Below are 18,168 nucleotides of genomic sequence, written 5' to 3' on the forward strand. Positions count from 1 at the left end.
GGCGAGTCATGCTGATGTGTAAGCAAAACAAATCATTATTTACACAGAATTTGTGCTTGAAATGTACGATTGGAGAAGGGAAGGGAAGGAACCAAATAAAGCAACTGTTTGTCATCGTCATCCAGGCGAAACAAAAGGAAACCAGATTAATTCAGAGGATGCTAGCTTGATTTAGATTGGGTGTAATCGTGTTACACATTTCGAGTAATTAAAATAATGTCTTCTCAGAACGGAGCGCGAGGCATAATTGTAAGCATGACAAGCGCATAGGCTTTCACTGGGGCCCTAGAGGAGATGGAGAGAGTGAGAGGGAGAGATGCACGGGGTGGAGAATGGAGCTGGCAAGACAGAGGCTTTTCAGGGAAAGACATAACAACAGTTGAGGACCTAGATTAGGAAGTAATTTTGTAAAAAGATTCCAGCCGTTTCCAGCCATTGCCCTGTAGGGAAAGAGGGAGGTGTGTGTGTGCGCGTGTGTGCATGTGTCCAATGAAATATTCCACCATCCACATTTGAGTGAAGGAAAGAGGCAGCAAATGTATTAGGCTCCTCTTCTGGATTTCATGTGATTAGTGAATTGTGTTGCTGGTAGTATGGAGGGGTAAGCAGAGGGGAAATGGAGACAAGCTATAGACTTTGGCAGGGTCTTAGCTGATAGATCCCTTCAAGCAGCATAGACATAGGCCTACATATTTTTTGTCTAGAAACTCAGTCGAGGTTGGCGTGGGTAGATCACTCGTGAACGTTTTTATTCCACTACTCATTGCGTGCAGCAAGTTTAATAGTGTACATTAGCATGTTCAAAAAGGCTTTGTTTTAATAGGCCCTTAGACTACATGTGTCCATTCCCAATCATTATGGGTTGTATGTTGTGTCCTGACTTATTAGCTAATTTACATGCCACAACCTGTGGTAAACTTTAGCCAGCTAACATTCTGCCACCTTTTTACCGAAAGAGGAACCAAATGCAGTGGAACTAAAGTATGGTTGTATACCATTCAGGAAATGTTAGGAGGCAACCCTTTCTCTGTCCTCGTTCACCATCGATTAAAGATCACCTGAAGTATCACCTGTTTTGTAAAGTCACCATTTTCCATTGACAAAGAATGACCACTGGTTGTTTTGTAAAGTCACCCCATGTGTGTACATAGCTTTAGAGAAGCAAGCAGTGATAAGAGAGCCTGACCGGTCTCTCCATTCCTCTTTGAGTTAAAACAGCTTATAATCATGAATCATGTTATTGTTTTGGTGGTCGTTGTTCGACCCAGTGGGAGTTGAGAAGGCAGAGGAGAGAATTTCTGGAACTGTCTTCAAAAGGAAGATGGCAGCAGCATGACGAGGAGGAACAAAATAAAGGTTGTTAGTCATAAACAAAGCTGTATGTAGAAAGCCTACAGTATTACACTTTGTTGAGATGTAGAAAGGGACATCTTAGAGTTTTAAAGGGGATCTTTTTGCAACTCTAGGTTTGATAGCTGTGCACTGCTGAGCTAGGGGGTCTAGTAGACAGAGCAACAAGTGTCTGAGAAAGATAAAGAATATTTGGTCAGGATTGTGTGTGTGTGTCTGTGTGTGCTCGACTGTATTCAGCAGAGTTAGTCTGGTATCTGTAAGACATGCATTTGACCCATAGGTGAGTCACAGCACTGTTGTGTTTGAATAGCTTTGTTTATTCAATCGGAAAGTAATACAACTATATGTTATGCACTCAGGTTTTTGTGTGTGCGTGCGTGTGTGTATGTGTGTGCGCATGTGTGTGTGTGTGTGTGTGCACTGCACTCCTTTGATGTCTCTGGATGTGTAATAGTGGTCTATTGTTGACACACTGTTCATTCTCTCAGAAAAACAGCAGTAGGCCATGAATTATAGGAACCTTAATTAAAATATAATCAGTAGTTGTATGATGATCAACTCTAACTTTCTAACAATTCTTTTTTTTTATAAATTTGTTTTTCAGATTTTATCCCTTTTTCACCCAATTTGGTAGCCAATTTAACCCAACTTAGCATCCAATTATCCCCTGCCTATTGCATAGGATCCGCCGCACGACCCCGTGGCCGGCAGTCCCAGAAGAGGCCGCCAGGCAGACTAGGCTGACTGGCTCCTCGAGCCCAGTACCGTTATTCCGGCGCCCAGGGGGCGGTGTTGCGCGACAGATCCTAGTCCAGAAATACTCCTATACCGCCCTCGGAAGCGGCCGGCCAATATGCCGCTTCCCGTGTGCCTCGGCCATATCTGGATCTGGCGAGCCGGGATACGAACCCCGGCCCCGGTGGGCAGCATGCACTAGTGGCCAGTGCGTAGACCGCTACACCACCGCGGGGCACTTTCTAACAATTCTAACAGTTTTCTAGTTCCTAAATGTTTTTATTATAAACTTATGTGTGAAACAATGTCCCAACTTCTTATATCTGAAGTTCTTCTCTTTTATCTGTTTGCGTCCACCACTGTGGTGTGTGTGTGTGTGTGTGTGTGTGTGTGTGTGAGAGAGAAAGAGAGAGTCTCTGTTGAAGTGAATGAAGACCTCTTAGGGTGAAGTTGGTAGATGCTGTTTCTGGGTCAGGATGCCATGCCGTGGCAATGAGTCATAGATCTGTAGTGAGGATCCCTTTTTACCTGATGTGTTGCTGTGACTGAGGATACACACACACACACAGACTGAACCGCACCACCATTCACACGGCACTCAAGTCACACAAACGGCCGCACCAACACATACACACACACACACACACACGGCCGACCTCTCTCTATTTGACAAAGACATACCTCCCTTCTGCACTGGGGAGTGTAGCTGACAGATCCTCTCCACCAGCATCCCACTCCTCTCTCCAGCTCTCTCTTTGAAGCCCTTGGAGGAGAGCAGACGAGGAGAGACTCGTCTAAGAGAAGCCCACACAGCACGCTATCTTTCATTCACTGCCAAGACTGCTTGTGTCTCAGGTCGTTGGGAGTTGGTGTGGGGATTGAAGGACCAAAGCTAGGCGGACTTGGTCAGCTATCGCTTGGCTACTCAACTGTGTGCCTTTTGATATTGTCCTGTGTCTCAGTGTCTGACCGAGAGAGGGCGAGAGAGAGGAGGACGATTGGCCTGCATGAGTGAGAAAGAGATATGACTTGCTGACCTTAGAAACCGCACCACCATTCACACGGCACTCAAGTCACACAAACGCCCGCACCAACACATACACACACACACACACACACACACTGTTACCATATAAAGGAAGCCCAACCATACACATTATATTTAACAACAGGGATATGTCTTGAGCTATGTATCTCTCTCTCTCTCTCTCTCTCTCTCTCTCTCTCTCTCTCTCTCTCTCTCTCTCTCTCTCTGTATAGGGCTCTCTCTAGAGATCTTTGTGACTCTCATGGGAAGGAAGTTGTCAGCGGCGGATCCCTACGAAAAGACGAGGCAGATCTTCAACGCCTTTGATGTGCACTGTACGTTCACTCCTCTTTCTCTGTCAAACATGTATATCTATGTCTCTCTCTGTCTCTGTCTCTCTTCCCCTCTCTCCTTTATCTCGATTAAATTAAAATCAGGGACCTTTATTGGCATGAATGACAAATGTCAATATTGCCAAAGCAGACATGCAAATTAAAAGTATGAGTACAGGTGTATGAGTGGATGTTTGCCCCATTGATTGCATTTTTGGTTGATAAGTGGGCAAAGCACCTCACTGCCATAAAGTGTAATTGGTTCAATGACAGATTAACTTCTTTTGCCTTTTTCATAGGTATTTACATTTAAATGTGTTTTTAATGGGATAAAATGCCCTTCACCCTTCCTTACTTTCTTACTTATTCACTGCCTATCTGTGAATGTGCTGGTGAGGGACTGTGAGCTGCTGTGAGCGTAGTCTTGTGCTGTTCCTACTGGCCAGAGGAGGGTGCTATGCTGTAGGCTAACTCCTGTCTTCCCTCTTTTCTCTGTCTCCCTGGTCATTCATTTCACCACAGTACAGTACAAGGTCATACTCTGCACACAAACTGGTGTTGTTTTGTAGATCTACAATATGTGTGTGTGTGTGTGTGTGTGTGTGTGTGTGTGTGTGTGTGTGTGTGTGTGTGTCAGTATGTGTTCTGTGTATATGTATCTGTGCTCTGTTGTTCATGTGCGATTGTGTGTGTGTGTGTGTGTGTGTGTGTGTGCCCTCTGTGTGTGCCCTCTGTGTTTTTGCGCATCTGTTTAAACTTGCACTCTGAGTGTATGGTACAGGATGTGTTCATTTTGGCATTAAAGTATGCATGTTCATGAACGCACCAAGGTGGTTCATATTCCAATATGTTGCATTTCCTCTTTTCTTCTTCACATTTTAAGTTGTAAAAAAACACTGTTTTTGCAGGCAACACTAGATAGTTTTGCAGGGGCTGCTGCACTAGCCAGTACTGGTTTGAGTCTAAAATAAGATTTAACTGATTATAATAACCAGCTTTTTAGCACACCAGATCACTTTAGCTACTGCTTGCTAATGTTTACAGTTGTTTCCCTGGCATAAGCTCGTCCATTTGGCAAGCTATCAATGGCTTTTGCCAAGATTGTCATGCCGGCTGAATACAGTTTTATTTTACAGTTGACGTCGTACTCATTTTGATTTGGGCTAAATGGCATCTAGTCTGTTACCAATCAGATGCCTTTTCTTTGGATGTTAGTGCTAATTGCTATAGGCCTATATGTCAAACCTAAGTGCCGTTTATGTAAACAATGGCATGCTTTTTGGCTACCTTTGCTACAGTCTCTCAAAAACGACATCCTGTTGTGAGCATGACGAATGCCGTATCATGGTACGTTTGGAGAAAAAAGTGTAGCCTGTGTAGATTTAGCTATTTAATTCCTTAGATTAGAATAATGGAATGTGGGTTTTTGACCCAGTTGACAGCCCTATCACACACACACACACAGCTATCACAGACGTCTGTTCTCCTCTGAAACTCTCTCCCTCTGAATCTAAAATCCTAAATCTGGGCTGCCTTTGGAACTCAGCACACTGAAGGAATCCTCGGGAGAATGTTGAATATAGGTTGTGCGTACGTTCTGTGAAGATCGTCCCCGCACTTTTTTTTTTCAGCAGCTGTTTGCTGGCTGTTCCACAGGGACAAGGCAGTATAATTAACTAATTAATTTTGTTCTGAATTTATATCGGCGAGGGAGGATGTGTGTGTGTGTGTGTGTGTGTGTGTGTGTGTGTGTGTGTGTGTGAGTGTCACTCTGTCTATGTGTGATCGTGCATGCCTTGTGTCTGTCACTGTGTGTGTGTGTGTGTGTGTGTGTGTGTGTGTGTGTGTGTGTGTGTAGTATGCACATCTGTTTTGTGTGTGTGTGTGAGAGAGAGAGCAGTGTCAGATGACTGATGATTACATCTGTTAATACCCAGGGAGCTCTATTCATTAACCCCAGTCACCTGCCATTAGTGAAGAAGACCTTTTGTGTTGGAGACGGCCGGCTCCTTTAATGCTTGTCCAAAACCGCCTCCTCAAAAGGAGGAGACAAAAAGAACTGTGACAAGAGACTTAGATCTCTTGCCACACACCCACACATACACACACACACACACACACACACACACACACACACACACACACACACTTACACTCACACTCACACTCACACTCACACTCACACTCACACTCACACTCACACTCACACACATATGCATAACACTAGGGATGGTAATTGATAAGATAAGTTATTGATACCGATTCCATTATCGATTCTGCTTATCGGTTCGATTCCTTATCAATTCTCTTATCGATTTCTGATCAATTTTCTGTGTGGAAAAAAAGGCCTACACAGGTTTTCAGTGTCAACGCAGCAGTTTTATTATCTTGAGTCTCTGAACACAGTGTATAATATCTGAACATAACATTTAAACATAGAAAAATATACAAATAAAAGAATGGAAAATGATTAATGAAAAATATGATTCAATATTGTGATCCCATCACGTTACAGTGATCCTATTACCTCACGCTTTAATTTTGAAGTTGCAATACCGTGTTATTGTCTGAACATGCCGGTTATTGTCGTTCAGAGAACACAGCTACACTTTGGCCAGTGAAAATTGGACAATGTTTGTAAACAGAGAACGCAATGCTCGGACTGAACCATCTTTTCAGTCAGATTGTACATACTTTATGCAACGTAATATTTCCTTAATTCATGAAAAATATTATAAAATGCTGTGATCCCACGTTGATCACGTTACAGTGATCTATTACCTCATGCTTTTATTTTGAAGTCCTGAAAAAGTCTTGTTGTTGGAATGTACAGGTTATTGTCGTTCAGAGAACACAGCTACACTTTTACCAGTGAAAACCTGACAATGTTTGTAAACAGAGAACGCAATGCTTAGCTAATTTACATATAATAATAACAATAGGAACAAAATGTGTTATTGAACAATCGGCAAGAATGATTTACGCTATGGGCAGAGATAATCAAATGTACTGCAGTTACTTTGCTGCGGTAGCTGTGCAACACACAACCTTGTCTAGCTTTGTAATCATTATTTGATGAAGCCGATAGCTAGCTATATCGGTGAGCTTGTGCAAAGCGTTACATCTGTGGTTTGAGGAATGAAAATAGTGCTCTGAATCTTCGAATGGAGACTCTCTGAGCGCTCTGAATTTCTGAACGACCAGAGAGCACACTGGGTGCACTCCAGCGCTCTCAGAGCTTATTTACAAGTAGCAATGTTGTCATTTTTTGTGACATGAAGCCATGCTTTGGACCGTTTCTTCCTAGACTCCGGCATGACTCCTTTTTGCGAGTTTGACGCACACGTTTTTGCAATGCGCACCTGTCAGCGCATGCGCAAAACATGCTGGCATTGACAAGACGTATACCCTGATGATAATCCGATGCATCGAAAAATGTGTTACCGGTTCTCAAGTGGAACCGGTTCTCTATCCCATTCCCTAATTAACACACACACATACTGTCACTAAATGCATTAAAAGTAGTATATCAGACTGGTGTGTGTGTGTGTGTGTGTGTGTGTGTGTGTGTGTGTGTGTGTTTGTGTTTCTTGTCTGTGTGTGTGTGTGTGTGTGTGTGTGTGTGTGTGTGTTTCTTGTGTGTGTGTGTGTGTTTGTGTGCGTGTGTGTTTGTTTGTAATTTCTGCCTGTGTGTATGATTCTCTGTGTTGAGCGGGACCGGAGCACTCTTAATGTCTATCAATAGTTAATCTGCATTAATAGTTAATTATCTTTTTCTGACAACAGCTCTGGAATAATAGGGAGTCTGGAAGAATGCTTGTATACATTAACAGTCGATAGGCCCTGTGGCAAAGAATGGGATGGTGGAAGCTAGACAGCAGAGTCATCATTATGTTACACACACACACACACACACACACACACACACACACACACAGACAAACACAAAGGCACATCTTCATCACAGTATGGCTCAGTGCCCTGTACATACATATACACTCAGACACACACCCACATGCACACAAAAGCATCATCATCACAAAGTGCCTCTAAAACTTCAATGCAGCTCAATGTCTCTGTTCCACTGCCTGTCTATGGCCACAACCTGCCTGTGTTTGTGTGTGTGCATCTGTCTAGTTACTATGCTATCAGGTTGGATGGGTAAGTCAAGGTTGCGTTCTTGTGTGTGTGTGTTTGTGTGTGTGTGTGCATGCATGTGCGTGTGTGTTTGTGCACACCCAGGCCAGTTATCTAACTCTGCTCCTGTACTTGGTCTTCAGGTCATGGCTTCCTGAAGCTGGAGGACTTTAAAGCCGCCTTCAGACGTGTGGCTCCACGGCTCCCTGAGAGGACCGTACTGGAGGCTTTCCGGTAGGAATGATAAACTAAAAGTCATTGTGTGGCCGTGAAATCTTGCCATCTGCTTTTCCTCCATCCGCTTTCTTCCTCCCTCCTCTCCCGCTGAGTTACCTTTTAATACAGCATGGCAGGAGGAATGGCTAGAGGATAAGATGGGGGAGGGGGGGTGTTAGAGTGAAAGTAACAGAGGAAGAGAAGAAGAGAGGGAAAAAAAAAGTGTGTGTGTGTGTGAGAGAGAGAGAGAAGTTTATCTTCAAGCCCAGGGCTGTGTTTAGTCCAGATTATCACTCCAAAGTGATAAATAATAACACTAACCCAGAGGGAGGGAAAGGAGGGGGGTGGGGGAGAGGGAGAGAAAGCTCCCCACCCTGTCTCCATATGCAACTCCAAAAGAGCCCAAGCCCCCAGGTGTGTGTGTGTGTGTGCGCGCCCACGAGTGTGTGCTGTGTGTGCGTGTTGTGTGTGTGTGTGTGTGTGTGTGTGTGGTTACTACAGTGTCACATTTTTCATATGGGTGTTTGTGTCTCAGTGCAAACATGTGTTTGTGTATGTCTTTTTATAAAGTGTATGTCTGTGTCTGTATGTGTGTCTGTGTCTGTGTCTGTGTGTGTGTGTGTGTGTGTGTGTGTGTGTGTGTGTGTGTGTGTGTGTGTGTGTGTGTGTGTGTGTGTGCGTGTGTGTGTGTGTGTATGTGTGTGTGGGGTATTTCTTCTGTTTGTGTGTTATCTGTCTTTCTGGGGGAAAGAGCAGGCCTTGTGCTGTCCTTTCTGTCATAATCACTGCAGAACAATGGAGATCTTTCTGCAGGCATTCACACCATTAACACCGCATATGCACTCACACACTTACCACATACATTAACGGCGCACGTCCTCTGCCTCCTTTACACGCTCCAGATTTACGGCCGCATGCTCCTGAGCCCCACTCTCTCTCACTGTCTCCGCTAACACGGCAACCGCTCACCCAGGCTACTGTCACCATGGCAACGCGGCCACGCAGCGACGGGTGGCGACTGCCACCGCACCTCGAAAAGGCGCCTGCAGTTGTTTATGCCTCTTTCTCGTCTGTCTTTTTTTTGGTCTGTTTCTCTTTCTTTTCTTCCCCCTTTTCCCTTCCTTTTCCCTTTCTTCATTGTATGCCTCTATGCTTTTCTATTCTTCTTTTTTCCACATCGCTCTCTTTCTCGCTCTCCTCCTCTCTCCTTCCTTCGCTTTTCACTCTCCTTTTGTTGCTCTTCTGTTTCCAGAGCAACTATCAGTCATCGCTGTTCTGTTAAATACCTGCCACAACTGAGAGGCGGATGAGGAACTATGTAAGATCTCTCCTTTCCTTTTCCATCCCCTCTCCTCCTCTCCTCTCATTTCTTATGTATTCCTCTCTTCTCTTTCTTTACCTTCCCCTGTGCTATCTCCTCTCCCTCTCCTTCTTTTTGTATTGCCCTCACTCTCTTGCTCCTTTCTCTCTTTACATATCCTCTGCTTTCTCAATCTCATTCACCTGTCCCTCTCTCCTCTCACCATCTTCCTCGATCTCTCTTTTCTATCTCTCTTCTATTGTTCCCTTTTATTTTTCTCTCACTTTACTCTCCCTCTCTTCCCTCTCATTGTCCTCACCTGTATGGACTCTGCATCTTGGTGTTCCTATTCCTATTTCTTATGGGAACATCACCAATCTTCCCAGGAGCAATGAGGCATACAGAGAGAGCATTAGGGAAATAGACACTAAAGAGAAGGACGAAGACCTTTTTTGGGGGCAGTGGGGCAGTCCCATTCATATTTCCCATTTTATTGGACAGATATAGTGAAGACAGACAGGAAAGTAAGGAGAAGAAGGGAGAGAGGACATGTCAGCACGGCATGGGCCGGATTTGAACCCATGCTGACATGGGCATATGTGTGCACTGTAGACTGTGGTACTAGACCACTGGACCACCCCAGGCCATGAAAACCATTGATAAAGGAACTGTCCAACTCTTTAAAAATTGCACTTGTCCAAGGATTAGGGGTTGATTTGGATCATCATATCATAACCACACACACACTGACATCATCTCAATAGTCTAAAGTGACTTCATCTGCCCTAATATGGCCTAATATCAATGAACTGGACAGGTTGGAGCAAACTCCATACAAGCATCCCCACCATATGACTTTCACCTATCCTGTGTGTTTCTAATCAGTGCAGATGAAGGAAAGGAGACAGGAAGAGGACGTCATCCTTAGGGCCTGAAGGTGTCATGGTACTGTACAGACCTGTTTCTTTTGACAAGATTCCCCAAATCAACTCCTGGAAGGTTGCCCAACCTGTCAACCTGTTATTTTAATTAGTGCCTATTTTAGACCTGGGAGTCCAGGTTTGTGTGTTCCCTAGCCAATCACTGACATTAAAACATTCCATTAAGAGCAAGGTAAAACAGAAAAAGGCCTCCTCAAGAACTGGAGTTGGCAGCCAGTCGGTTCCCTGTGAAGTAAGACAATTCTTCGTCCATGCTTCCACCCATTTCGTGTAGAGGAGTGAACACGTCTGGGAAAGAGATTGAAGAGTTGGGATGCTGTTGGATGGATTCCATTCCCATCTCATCACACTGTGTCCCAGTTCTCTCCACCGTTCCCCTGTAGCAGGGGTCCCCAAACTTTTTTCTGTGAGGGCCACATAATTTTTCCTTTCTGTGATGGGGGTCCTGGGTTGGTCTCTAACATAAAATAATATGGAACGGAGTGGAATGGAGGCGGTTGCGCAAAGCAATTGCGCGCAGGAGAGCACTGGTGGATGCAAACAAAGTCTAAACAGTTGAATTTGGATGGAATGTATACCTATTGATAAGATGAATGTCAGATGAATGCGGAGACCGAGAGTGTTGCTTCCTTATGATAATGAATTAATGCTCAATGTAGACAATTAAGATAATAGTTTATTCCATACACAGCGCTGGACCAGCCTCTCAATACACGGCAAGCAACGGTGAGAGACTCGTACCTAATGACACTTTGTAGCGGCCTTATATGCTAGATTTTCCGCTGACACCGGAAACAGCTGTCCCTTGCCAATCATCGGTCACCCGTCATACATGTTTACATACTAAAGTTAGAAGCTAGCTTGCCTCTGCTTCCCTACCATAACGGTTTGTTTGTTCCGGTCACCAGTTACCTGACTCTCAGTCAGCTGACCGTTCGTTCCCAAATATACTGATCTATTGACCCCAGTACCCATATAAGTCTACCACCTGGCTGACCACCACAAGGCTCCCCTGTCCTTAGATCCCAACTGGTCCCCATCTCTATATTTGGCTCAGGTCCAGTTACAGAAACGCATGCTGACTCAGAGTGGTCAGTTTATGTCCTGAGAGTGGACACACTTAAAGTATGTTTAAGGTTACACAATGAGTATTGCAATATTTGATAGGCACACAGCATCTTGCACATAGCTACACAAAACGCATCATATCAGCTCACTCTTTTTTGTCTTCTCTAATGGACAGTAACTTTAATTATTTCTCTTTCTTTCCCCATGGTTGAGATCCCGCATTCCTCCCCCGGAATCGTCTTTAAATGACTTTTCCCATGGACAAATGCAAGTTCCCAGTCATGTGGCCTGACAAAGTGAACAAACATCTCACTCCACAATTGACTTGGCATGAGTAAAAGGTCACTTTGTGGTTAAAACTACTCTGATTAATAATCACCTCCTTTGGATAAAAACCTTTGTTGTTTAAAGGATAAAATATCCAAATAGGTTTCTCATTGCTATGTCTAACTACTCATTACAAATGAAGTAGGTATCATTTCCATCATTAATTCAAATCACATGTTTTTCCATAGTTTGTTACATAATTATACATTTTTAACAAATAGGGATATCGTCAATCCTTTTCTTTAGGTGTCTTCGATATCCTAGGTCGATCTTCAACAGAGGGACCATCATGCCGTTCATTAATTGTATTACCTCTACATGGCCCATCATTATCTTCATTCAAAGTTTCACAAGCATTTATCAAAGTATCAATTTCAACATCTGGCATTAACGTGATCAGAATGTATCTTAAATCCGTGCCATTCAAATTACCATGTAGCAACATTGTTTCATACCAATTTATGAATCCTTTTGGGTTAATCAAGGGTCTGGGTGCGTCGACTATGATTGCAGATACGTCGGTTAGGGTTAATGGTTTATACAGTACTTTCTCCTCTATATTTAACAATGGTGCCTGCACCCGAACCACGCTGCGTATCACAGACTGCTCCGCCTGTTCCGGCTGTACAGGAGGAGACACGCTCCGTATCTCCTTTACCTTGGGTATAGGGTTAAACCTATTGTGTTCCTTCTTTCTGACAATATTACCAGGCCATTGATTAGACATTATTACCCATGCTTGATAGACTTCTTTCATGTAATCAATATCCCATAATGGGTCGCAAATGCTTTTGTTTGATATCAAATATTCATCAATAATCTTTAGTTTATTCTTTTCAAAACTCCCGATACTTGGGAAATTATCGTCACTCCATTCCGCAATCTTTGTTAGAAACGGTTCTGCATAGAATGGTCCTAATTTAAGTAAAATCCATCCTTTTGGTGTCACTGTATCAGTGTATTTTATCGGAATATCAATTATGTGTGGATCAATTTCCAATAGTTTCTTAATAGATTTCTTTTCCCCTCGTGGCAAGTCCCTAACCGACTTGTACTTAATAATCCGTTTTTCACAATTTGCTGTCCTAGACATTCGATTCCCCATGTTTGATTAATTACACTGCACACAATGTTAGTAAAAAGGAATTCTTTTATCTAAATTGTCTCGTTAGAGCTTTATAGTTACACCATTCGTGTCATATACTTTAATTCAGTCTGTTGCATTGCGTCTCATCAAGGTCATTTAAATCCACGTCTCATCTGTTCTCTCCTGTCTCAATAAATCAATCTTGTCACTCAAATCTGTTGCGCTCTAACATTAACACAAATACCGTATCCGTTCAACTTCTTATCGTCCTACAACTGTCTTTTTTACCGCTGACCTATATCTTTCATTATCCTGTTTCTCTACATAATACCACATTACTAGACCACTTTAAAACACTTTCTTTAGATCACACTTCAAATTACATACCATAACCACTTGCGTGTCAATACCTTATTCATTTAACCATCTTAATCAACATTCTTCTTCATAGTTTCAAATCCTGTGCTATAACACAATACCATATTTCTGTACCATACAGATAAACACATGTCTGTACCTTACAGATAAAAACATAAATAAAAACCCACGGAATGCCCAATTCCGTTTAATCAATTCTTCTATGAATTAATCAATATCCAGTATCAGTATTAATCTCCTCCAGAGTGACACCTAGCAGCTCTGTCCTTTATAACGCATAATTCTATGTGGATAAATGATCTTCATGCGCACATCAATACTCAACCTTCAATATTTAGTCAAATTTAGTCATTGGCCCCCCCATCATCAAATTCATCCCCTTTCCTTCATTCAAGGAAAAAAATTACAGGTTTTTTTTCCTCTAGAACAACAATTCAGGTTAAGCACACAACCACACTGGTTTATCTGCCTCACCTGTCTCGCTGAATCTAGGATCCTGTTCGTTAAACGCCAATTTGCTAAGATGAATGTCAGATGAATGCGGAGACCGAGAGTGTTGCTTCCTTATGATAATGAATTAATGCTCAATGTAGACAATTAAGATAATAGTTTATTCCATACACAGCGCTGGACCAGCCTCTCAATACACGGCAAGCAACGGTGAGAGACTCGTACCTAATGACACTTTGTAGCGGCCTTATATGCTAGATTTTCCGCTGACACCGGAAACAGCTGTCCCTTGCCAATCATCGGTCACCCGTCATACATGTTTACATACTAAAGTTAGAAGCTAGCTTGCCTCTGCTTCCCTACCATAACGGTTTGTTTGTTCCGGTCACCAGTTACCTGACTCTCAGTCAGCTGACCGTTCGTTCCCAAATATACTGATCTATTGACCCCAGTACCCATATAAGTCTACCACCTGGCTGACCACCACAAGGCTCCCCTGTCCTTAGATCCCAACTGGTCCCCATCTCTATATTTGGCTCAGGTCCAGTTACAGAAACGCATGCTGACTCAGAGTGGTCAGTTTATGTCCTGAGAGTGGACACACTTAAAGTATGTTTAAGGTTACACAATGAGTATTGCAATATTTGATAGGCACACAGCATCTTGCACATAGCTACACAAAACGCATCATATCACCTATAGTGATATGTCAATGAAATATAATCAGTTTTACAGTCTGATACTTGAGGGAGGACCCTCATCATACAAGGGGGGACCCATGAAGCAGGGCTGTCTGGGGGTCCTTAAACGAGCATCAAACACTTAATTTCTTGCATTCTGGTGAATTTAGATGCAATTTGTGCCCTTTCTGCATCAATTTATGGTGGAAATGTCATTATTTATGTAAAGGAAAACACAATATTCAGGCACCAGATGACCATTCAAAATGTAATGTAATATAATGCAATATAAGGCTCTCAGGCATTCTGTACTTTCAAATATGTATTCTCCTTGAGCAGTCAACATCAACTATCAGCTATTTCGCTAGCAAACACGAAAGCTAACTTATTTGCGAAACAGCGCCCCCGCCACCACGTCGGTGCAATGCCGCAATTGCAGTTAGAAATTACACGTTGTTCAAAGGGCCGGTCCAAGTGTGGGTGCGGGCCGTGTTCGGCCCGCGGGCCGTAGTTTGGGGACCCCTGCCCTGTAGTATGGACTGTGTGCACTCCCTGAGATAAACTCTTACACTCATCTATTCCCTTTAGAAAAATCTGTGTGGAGAAGTACACCAGAGATTGAGATTGAGAGATTGAGATAACGTTTATTGCCACTATGCATTACACATATAGGAATTTGCTTCGTCACCACAGCAAGTGCGTTTATACTTTTTTCACATATCAAAAAACAGGACAACACAACAACAACACAGGACAGACAACAGTGCATTGGATAGTGCGGTATAAAGTAAAGTGCAGTGCAGAGTTTTTTTTGAGTCCAGTTCAGTCCTGGGCAGACTTGGGGGCGGGGGGGGGGGGGGAAGCCAGAGTCATTTAACAGCCTGGCGGCTGAGGGGTAGAAGCTGAGCCTGTGGCGGGCCTTAAGTGCCTTAGGCAGCCGCAACCTTCTTCCAGAGGGAAGCAGGGTGAGGAGGCTGTGGCCGGGGTGGAAGGGGTCAGCCATGATCTTCCTTGCCCTCCTCAGAGCCCTGGTGTCATGCAGGGAGTTGAGGGAGGGCAAGGGACAGCCGATCACCCTCTCTGCTGAACGTCGCACCCGCTGCAACTTGGCCTTGTCCTTGGTCGTTGCAGCAGGGAACCAGGTGATGATGGAGTGGGTGAGGATGGATTCTATGATGGCCGTGTAGAACTGGACCATCATGGACCTCGGCAGCCTGAGTTTCCTCAGCTGCCGGAGGAAGAACATCCTCTTCTGGGCCTTCTTTGTGAGGACCTCGGTGTTCTGCTCCCACTTTAGGTCCCGGGAGATGGTCATGCCTAGAAAGCGGCATGACTCCACGGAGGCCACCGGGGTACCTCCCAGCGTGATGGGAGGGGGCAGGGCTGCTTTCCTTCGGAAGTCCACCACCATCTCCACTGTTTTTAGAGCATTTAGCTCCAGATTGTTTAAACTGCACCATCTCTGCAGCCCCTCGATCTCACCCCTGTAGGCAGATTCGTCCCCCCCGGAGATGAGGCCCACCAGGGTGGTGTCGTCTGCAAACTTCAGGAGCTTGACCGAGGGGTGGCGGGAGACACAGCTGTTGGTGTAGAGGGAGAATAGTGCTGGAGACAGGACGCAGCCCTGCGGGGAGCCCGTGCTGGTGGTCCTGGAGCTGGAAATGCTCTTCCCCAGCTTCACCCGCTGAGACCTGTCAGTCAGGAAGTCCGTGATCCACCTGCAGGTGGAGACCGGCACCTGCAGCAGGGATAGCTGGTGCTCCAGGATGTGTGGGAGGATCGTGTTGAAGGCCGAGCTGAAGTCCACGAACAGGATCCTGGCGTAGTTGCCTGCAGTGTCTAGGTGTTCTAGTACGTAGTGCAGAGCCATGTTCACGGCGTCCTCCGTGGATCTATTGGCTCTGTACGCGAACTGCAGGGGGTCCAGCACAGGATCCGTGATGAGCTTCAGGTAGGCCAGGACAAGGCGCTCCAGGACCTTCATGACGACGGAGGTCAGAGCGACGGGTCTGTAGTCGTTGAGGCCTGTGACCTTGGCCTTCTTGGGGACGGGGATGATGGTTGATGCCTTGAAGCACGCTGGGACGTGACACAGCTCCAGCGAGGCGTTGAAGATGTTGGTGAACACCGGGGCCAGCTGGTCGGCGCAGTGCTTCAAGACAGAGGGAGAGACGGAATCCGGACCAGCTGCCTTCCGGGGATTCTGCCTCTTAAACAGTCTGTTTACCTCTCGCACTGTGACAGAGAGAGGGGGTGGGGAAAGGGGGGTGGGGGTGGGCGGGGCGGGTGAGGAGGGGGGAGGGAGGGGGGGGGGAGGGGGGAGGGGGGGGGGAGGGGGGAGGGTGGGGGTAGCAGGAGGGACATTGACCCCCCTGGGGGACGGGGGTGGTGGTTGTAGCCGGGGGGTGTGGAGGGAGAGGGCGGGGGTGGGCGGGAACCTCTCTTTCTCAAACCTACAATAGAACTCGTTCAGCTCGTTAGCGAGGGGGAGGTTGTCGGACATCAGCGGGGACCTGGGTTTGTAGTTGGTGATGGTCTTTAGGCCTTTCCAGACGGAGGCGGAATCCCCCTCAGAGAGCTGTTTCTGCAGCTTCTCCGAAAAGCGATGCTTCGCCTCCTTCACCGCTTTGGCGAACCTGTACTTGGCCTGCTTGACCCGGTCCACGTCCCCACTGCGCCTAGCCACCTCCTTCTCTGACCTCAGACGCCTGAGTTGGGATGAAAACCAGGGCTTGTCGTTGTTGAAGGACTTCCTGGAGCGGAGGGGGACACACACCTCCTCGCCAAGGCTGATAAATGATGTAACAGTGTCTGTGTATACATCCAGATTGTTACCAGCCTCTGGCCCCGCCCACTCCACCAAGTCCTGGTCACAGCCTGCACTCTCCAACCAGGCGCAGATTTGCTCACATGCCTCACTGGACCACACCCTGAATCGCCGTACAACAGGTTTAGACAGTTTTAACCTCTGCCTGTAGCGAGGGATCAGGTGTATGAGGATGTGGTCACTGTAGCCCAGTGCAGCACGGGGGACAGAATGGTAGGCTTGACGAGCTGTACAGTAGCAATGGTCCAGAGTGTTCACCCCCCTGGTGGGACACGTGACTTGCTGCCTGTATTTGGGGAGCGCCCGGCTAAGATTAGCCTGGTTAAAATCCCCCAAAACAACAACAAAACTGTCCGGGTAATTACGTTCCACACTCATCAATTGCTCTGCCAGTGTGTCTACTGCTGCGGTGACGTCCGCATCAGGTGGAATGTAGACACACGCGAGAATGAATGAGCTGAACTCACGGGGGGAATAAAAAGGACGGCAGAGGATGAATAGGGATTCTATAGCCGTGGAACAGTGTTTGTGGAGCACTGTCACCTCGGAACTCCAGCGCACGTTAACAAAGAACATTAACCCCCCACCCCTAGACTTGCTCACCGCCTCGAAGTCTCTGTCAGCCCGAAACGCGGAGAATCCCTCTAGCTCCACCGCCTCATCGGGGACAGATGGAGATAGGTGCGTCTCCGTGAACGCGAAGACAGCCGAGGAGTGGAAGTCGCTGTTCCTTGCAACGAGACACCGGAGTTCATCCATTTTATTGTAGAGGGAGTTCACGTTGCTCAGGAATATGCCCGGGAGTGGTGGTCGCGTTCCTCTCCGCCGAAGTCGAACCAAACAGCCAGCTCTCCGACCTCGCTGCCTTCTGATCCACCTCACAGCTCTGGCGAAAAACGCGGTCCCCCTCACAAGCATATCCAGAATGTCCGTGGAACGGGTGAGTAGTTTGGGGAAGATGTCCGGTGGGGTTAAACCCCTCATGTGCTGTAGAACGTCGCTTGTGTACGACGTTAGGCAGGACACAGAGACACAGAACAGACAGAACACAACAAGCTGTAGCAACATAGCAGCCATGGTCGGCGCCATCTTTGATTACGTCAGCACGTCAGCACGTGCAGTCTAAGGTGGAGACTGCAGTCTAAGGTGGAGAACTGGGATGCAGCATCGTACCTTATTACCCCTAGCTCTTGTTGTTGTTGTTATTCCACTTCTGTTAATGACCGGCTACTGACTGGACTGAATACGACAGTGGAATACAGATTTGCAACTCCTCAGCCTTAAGCCCAATTTATGCTTCTGCGTAAAAT

General features: G+C 45.8%; 1 protein-coding gene across 1 annotated transcript in view; it reads left to right on the top strand.

Annotated features, from left to right (window-relative positions):
• The window catches only part of efcab11 (EF-hand calcium binding domain 11), a gene marked incomplete at both ends in the record, with an annotated part of 88,043 nt that overhangs the window by 2,155 nt on the left and 67,720 nt on the right, over positions 1 to 18,168 (top strand). Inside the window, 2 exons of the mRNA XM_080522794.1 lie at positions 3,349 to 3,450; positions 7,728 to 7,818. Coding sequence (XP_080378920.1) covers positions 3,349 to 3,450; positions 7,728 to 7,818 — 193 coding nt within the window. The remainder of the gene's footprint in view (positions 1 to 3,348; positions 3,451 to 7,727; positions 7,819 to 18,168) is intronic.

The sequence above is a fragment of the Nansenia antarctica genome (assembly GCF_963989245.1).
Source record: "Nansenia antarctica genome assembly, chromosome: 1".
NCBI classification, from domain to species: domain Eukaryota; kingdom Metazoa; phylum Chordata; class Actinopteri; order Argentiniformes; family Microstomatidae; genus Nansenia; species Nansenia antarctica.